At 45.9% G+C, this 6418-nt stretch overlaps 1 protein-coding gene and 1 long non-coding RNA gene across 2 annotated transcripts in view; one reads left to right on the forward strand and one right to left on the reverse strand.

Moving 5' to 3' along the window:
• Positions 1-209, reverse strand: part of LOC119616814 — a 1277-nt gene extending 1068 nt beyond the window's left edge. Inside the window, exon 1 of the long non-coding RNA XR_005232867.1 lies at positions 137-209. This is a non-coding gene — a long non-coding RNA (uncharacterized LOC119616814). The remainder of the gene's footprint in view (positions 1-136) is intronic.
• vps16 (vacuolar protein sorting 16 homolog) overlaps positions 1-4280 on the forward strand; it is a 22281-nt gene extending 18001 nt beyond the window's left edge. Inside the window, exons 14-24 of the mRNA XM_017440933.3 lie at positions 251-359; positions 440-574; positions 959-1067; positions 1139-1236; positions 1307-1411; positions 1491-1568; positions 1672-1758; positions 1876-1958; positions 3426-3522; positions 3606-3709; positions 3783-4280. Of these exons, the coding sequence (XP_017296422.1) occupies positions 251-359; positions 440-574; positions 959-1067; positions 1139-1236; positions 1307-1411; positions 1491-1568; positions 1672-1758; positions 1876-1958; positions 3426-3522; positions 3606-3709; positions 3783-3924 (1147 nt within the window). The 3' untranslated portion in view covers positions 3925-4280. The remainder of the gene's footprint in view (positions 1-250; positions 360-439; positions 575-958; positions 1068-1138; positions 1237-1306; positions 1412-1490; positions 1569-1671; positions 1759-1875; positions 1959-3425; positions 3523-3605; positions 3710-3782) is intronic.
• Positions 4281-6418: the final 2138 nt, after the last annotated feature.

Genomic DNA, 6418 nt, shown 5'->3' on the forward strand with positions numbered 1-6418 from the left:
CCAGAGTCTCACCCGTCTCTGCACCAGAGTCTCACCCGTCTCTGCACCAGAGTCTCACCCGTCTCTGCACCAGAGTCTCACCCGTCTCTTCACCAGAGTCTCACCCGTCTCTGTCACGTCTCTGCACCAGTCTCACCTGTGTCTGTCACGTCTCTGCACCAGTCTCACCTGTGTCTGTCACGTCCCTGTCTCTGCACCAGTCTCACCTGTCTCTGCACCAGTCTCACCTGTGTCTGTCTCATTCTCTCAGGTTGGTGTATCGACAGTTTTATCCTTTAGCCATTGAAATTTGTCGCTACCTGAAGATTCCTGATTATCAAGGTGTCAGCAGAGTTCTGAAGCATTGGGCCTCCTGCAAGGTAACCTGCCTCAGCCAAGTCCTTCACACATGTTCTACATAGCTGCGTCATGTGTGTCATGTATCTGTGGGTGTGTCCAGGTGCAGCAGAAAGACCTGTCAGATGAGGCCATAGCTCGAGTCGTCTGTCACAAGGTGGGAGACTCTCCTGGAGTCTCGTACTCTCACATTGCTGCCAAAGCTTATGAGTGTGGACGCACCGAGCTCGCCATCAAGGTATGTCACCGCCAGATGGCAGAAGGTGTCATTACACACTCCGTCCACAAGGGGGAGACTGGTAGACGCAGTGAAACTAAGACGGGGCAAAGGACAGGTCCACCTGTGAGGTCAGGTCAGAGTACTCACTGGGTCTGGTAGTAGTTTCTGTAGTACTTCTGAGCTCACCTTTAAAACCTATGCAGAAAGCACTCTGCATGTGGTACTCCTTTTGTGTATGTGTAGTACCTGAAGCATTATCAGCAATGGTCTGCAGTATTTATAGTACTTTTTGTAGTACTTTCTGCTGTGTGCTGTAGTATTTTCCTCATGGTTCTATAATGTATCTCTGTAGTATTTTGGAGTATTTTTGTGACATGGTTCATCTGTCATTTGTGGTCTCAGCTGCTGGACTTTGAGGCTCGCTCTGGTGAGCAGGTTCCTCTGCTGCTGAAGATGAAGAGGAGTCAACTGGCCCTCAGTAAAGCTGTGGAGAGCGGTGACACGGACTTGGGTAAGTGGTTAGGCTCCACCCCCACAGGTCTGCCAGGTGTGGGACATGTGAGTGATAGTCTGTGTTGTCAGTTTACACGGTGGTGACGTACCTAAAGAATGAGATGAACCGCGGAGATTTCTTCATGACTCTGAGGAACCAGCCAGTGGCGCTCAGCCTGTACAGACAGGTGAGTTCACCTGGCTGTACCTGGATGTTGGTGGATGTTCAGGGTATTCACCTGTAGTTTGTGTTGTCAGTTCTGTAAGCTGCAGGAACAGGACACCCTCAAAGATCTCTACAACCAGGATGATGATCATCAAGAACTGGCTAATTTCCACATCAGGAGCAGTTACAGAGAACAGGTTAGAATGACACCTACAGGTGTTCCAGCTGTTTGTCCTCTTGTTTAGGCTTTTCTAACTCCACCCTGTCTGTTCTCAGAGGTTGGAAGGACGGCTGTCTCGTCTGCAGAGTGCTGTAGATGAATATAACAAGGCTAAAAATGATTTTGCTGCAAAGGTAACAGTAAGAGGTCACATGACTCAAGCTGTCAGATGAGTTTTTCTGCAAAGATCTTTACATGCTACATGAAAAACAACTTTTTATTTGTTCTTCTTTTCAGGCTACAGAAGAAGAGATGCGGCTCCTTCGTTTTCAACGAAAGATGGACGATGAGAAAGGGGCGGGGCTTCTTGGGCTTTCCCTGCAGGTACGTAAAAGGGCGGGCTTAGTTCTACAGGTGTCTGACAGTGATCATCATTAATATAAGCTGTGACAATCACAGATAAGTCTCATGGTTTATTTCGTGATGTCACTTCCTGTCTAGGCGACCATGGAGGCGCTGATGTCATTAGGACTTCACAAACAGGCAGAGCAGCTCTACAAAGACTTCAGAGTACCTGACAAAAGGTGAGTCCATGTGATGTCACTGAGACTTGGGCTGTCCGTCTGTCTGACCCTCAGTCCCTTCATGAAACTCTGCCAAAGTGTTTTTGGTTGTTCTGCAGCGTTTTATGTGACTTCAGTGCAGAACGATGTTTGAATTACAATTCCCAGGAGTGAAAGGAAATTTATTTATATCGCACTTTTCCACAACAAGTCGACTTAGTGTTTTACAACAGAAACAACAATCAGGTACAGAATCTAACACAGCAGGTACAATCAAACATCATAACAACAATCAAATATAGAGATACAGAAGTAAAAACAATCATGTATAATTTAAATGAAATGTAAGATAATCTAAATAAAATTATGAAACTAAACATATCTAAACATGAGCTAGAGCAGTCAAAATAGTAGCTAAAATAGTCTAACTGAAATCATGATGAAGTTAAAGCTGAACTAAACAACAATCGGGAATCTAGCAATCTAACAATATGAGCTAAGATAAACTAAACTAAACTAAATGTACAGGAAGGCTAAATAAGCTAACATAAACTGAAACATGATAATGCTAAGCTAAGGGTACAACGTGACTAAAGTACCAAAGGCCCACTAACAGCCAACATAAGAATTACTAAGATAATTAGACTAAGGTAGTGAAGGAGGGGAAGGGAGGCAGTGGGATGACAGAGATGACTCTGAGACAGCGGCAAGTGTGTGTGTGGAGGCAGTGGCAGGCAGTGTGGTGCGTGTTGTGTGTGTGTGCGTGTGTGTTTGCAGATAAGTCCATGAATCTCGTCACAGAGGCCATTGTCTTTGATAATGTGATGGAATGTTTATCAGCCAGCTCAGAGCAGATCCACAGATGTCCTTAGGCTGAGGGGGCAGAGCATCTTGTTTACATAAAATCCAGGAGGAATTGAAGATAGCTGGCCAAGGTCAGCATAGGGGAGCCAATATTCACAACCAGTAATTGCGTTGGGTCAGGCAGACATTGTGTTTTCCGTCTGCCTTGAAAGTCTTGCTGATACTTCTCAATGGCGAATCCAAACAGCTAAATTCCAGGACCATTCCGCCTGTTCCGAGCGAAGCAACTTTCTCCAAGATGTAACCCATATCATTCATGAGTTCCAGAATCACAATTCAGTCTGCGGTCCTGTAAAAGGATCACATCCAACTTGTGATTCAGCTCCAGTAACATCACAGTTTGATTGTTGACTGCCGAACCCATCAAATGAATTTGACGATAAGTCAGGTAACTGCCTAATCCAAACAGCAGAAATCCTGTTATCAGAAACCCAGGAGACAGAGAGACAGAGAGAAAAGTCCACCAGGAGCAGAGAGGAAAAGTGGAATAAAATCTCACTTAATGAAATGAACTGAGACGTATCGGGACAAAAAGCACACAGAATCATAGAATAGAACGTTTAGTGAATGTATATGGCATAGATCATTCCTCACTTGTTTCTTCACCTGATTTTACCTGTGCAGGTATTGGTGGCTGAAACTCAAGTCTATGGCAGAGAAGGAGGAGTGGGAGGAGTTAGAGAAATTCTCAAAGAGCAAGAAGTCTCCCATTGGTTACCTTGTAAGAAACTCCCCCCCTTCATTCACAGGATTATTTGCAGTGAACAGCATTTCACATGAGCCTCTGCTGCTTTTGTTCTTCAGGCCTTTGTGGAGGTTTGCATGAAGAACAACAACAGGTATGAAGCCAAGAAGTACGTCTGTAAAGTCACACCTGAACAGAAGGTCAAAGCTCACCTGGCTGTGGGGTAAGACGACGGCTGACATCATCAAGCAGGATAGCCGCGGCCGCAGCTCATTCCTCCGCTTCTCTTCCTGTAGGGACTTGGAGGGAGCAGCAGATGCTGCCATCGAGCGCAGGAGCGAGTCAGAGATGGGAGCGGTCCTCTCCAGATGCTCCGCCTCCGACCGCCTGCTGATTGACAAGTTGAACCGAGCACGAGTTGCTGCCACCAAAAAGTGATCTGCAGGAGGAATTACCATGGCAACTAACTCCTTCCACGGAATCTGATGTTACTGATCAGCTGATCAGATTTAACAACCGCATGCCGCTGGGTCGGGTTCTGTTCTCTTTACTGGAATGCTCCGAGACACTGGACTGCTGTTCTGATGAACACATCTGGACTGCTGTTTATCATTTCCTTTTGCTGTTTCTTCTCAAGCAAAGCTTTCCATCCATCAGGAGCCACCTCTGAATGGGTCTGATTAAATGCTAAACTTGAATTCAGTTTAATAAATACATTAAATTGTGCCCCCTGCTGGTCAAAAGTAAAATTAGTTTCTCCTTCTGCTCATTAAATCTGATTTATCTTTGATCCAGTAAATAGTCTGATTCCAGGAATGGTTGGGTTCAAATCTGGAACTGGTCAAAAGTCACTTTTTAGATGAAAACTGGAAGAAATGAGGTGAAACTAAAGTTTTTGTAATTCCATCCAGATGAGTTTTAACCTTTTTAATGAACTATTTTTAAATCTTGTAGTTGTTAGTCTAGGAACAACTGAGGGCTTGTTTCTCTGTCAGAAAAAAACTTCTGTTCTGTCTGTCACATTACAATGACAGGTTGGTTGGTTGATTATTTCTAGTTACATTTAATAATTGACTGGTTCATTGCTTTATGTCTTTCCAGCTGTTTTTTTTATCACAGAAACCAGCTTTTGGAGTGGAAAATTTAAATTCTGCATTTTATCATCGATCACAGGATGGACCAGAGCCCCACCATCTACCTCCATGTCTCTGTCCTCTGTGTCTCTAACATCCTTCTGTCCCTCCTCTGGACATGTCCAAACCGTCTCAGTCAGTCCTCTAACCGCATCCATACATGTCCTCTTTGTCTCTAACATCCTTCTGTCCCTCCTCTGCTCATGTCCAAACCGTCTCAGTCAGTCCTCTAACCGCATCCATACATGTCCTCTGTGTCTCTAACATCCTTTTGTCCCTTCTCTGCACATGTCCAAACCATCTCAGCGTGTCCTCTAACTGCATCCGTACATGTCCTCTTTGTCTCTAACATCCTTTTGTCCCTTCTCTGCACATGTCCAAACCATCTCAGCGTGTCCTCTAACTGCATCCGTACATGTCCTCTTTGTCTCTAACATCCTTCTGTCCCTCCTCTGCACATGTCCAAACCATCTCAGCGTGTCCTCTAACTGCATCCGTACATGTCCTCTTTGTCTCTAACATCCTTCTGTCCCTTCTCTGCACATGTCCAAATGATCTCAGTCTGTCCTCTAACTTTATCTCCCAGTCCTTTAACCTGTGCTGGACCTCTGAGGACCTCATTCCTGATCCTGTCCATCCTTGTCCCTCCCAAGGAGAACCTCAACAACTTCAGCTCTGACACTTCCTGTTCTGTCTCCAAACCATCCAACATGGCCGCTCTCACCACTGTCTCTAGCTTATAAATCTCTGGGGATCTGAGTTTCTGCCTCCATATTTGAAATCTAGGGATGCGGTGTTCCGTGTGGCCGACGTCAGCCGACTGCGGGCCAGTGATTGGTTCAGGGACGAGGGATGATGTCACTGGTGAGTCATTTCCAGAGACTGCTCCTTGCCGCCAGCGACTAGCTTTTGGTCGGAAGAGGGCGTGTGCTGGTGTAGATTCTGTCATCCAGGCCACGGTAAAAATTCAAAAAAGGTTAAAAAACAAAACCAACTGAATTCTCAATTCAGAAACAGTGTGGAGTTGAGCTTTTAAAGCTGAGATGTGATGTAAGCTGGATAGCTTGCAGATTGTTCTCACTCTCCTAACAATAGAGGGTCATTAGGGTCCTTGTTTGTCTGACTCACTGATGGGCCACTGTGGTCACGAGTGCAGGTGTTGATTGGAGTGAAACTGACTGGGGATCAGGCCTAAAGCTGGAATTTGAGACCTCCTCCTCGGTTTAATGTTGGTTTCTCCTTTTTGACATAAATGGCTTCTTTTACCCCCCTCTCCAACCATCTGTCTTCTCGGTCCAAAGGAGTGTCCCTTATCCTTGAGGTGTAGGTGAACCGCTGAGTCCTGTCCAGAAGAGGTGGCTCTCGTGTGTTGAGCCATGCGTCTGTGGAGAGGTTGTTTGGTCTCTGCAATATGGAGGTCTGAACTGCAGACACCACTCCGCTCAGTTTGGGTTTGGGTCCCTAAGTGAACCACCGTGCGTGAAAGAAGGGGCCGGCAGAGAACGGCTGGCTGACATTAGCGCTCCTGTTTCGGGTCAGCCGTGAGCCAGACGCTGCTAACTCTGCGGAGCGCAAATATCCAACATCCAACTTCAAACTAACTTCACTGCGGTCGCAAACCAGTTTCCTCCCCAGCTGCAGCTGTATTGCACGTCCTGCAGTGTAATCATGGAACATAAACGCATCGACAAACACTTTGTGTCTGCAAAACATGTGAGGAGAGCTGCAGACCAGGGACAATCCAGAAATGCTCATGAATGTCAGTTTAGAAGCTATCAAAGTTCTCAAATAAAGCACCT

Source organism: Kryptolebias marmoratus, unplaced genomic scaffold, assembly GCF_001649575.2.
Source record: "Kryptolebias marmoratus isolate JLee-2015 unplaced genomic scaffold, ASM164957v2 Scaffold29, whole genome shotgun sequence".
NCBI classification, from domain to species: Eukaryota; Metazoa; Chordata; class Actinopteri; order Cyprinodontiformes; family Rivulidae; genus Kryptolebias; species Kryptolebias marmoratus.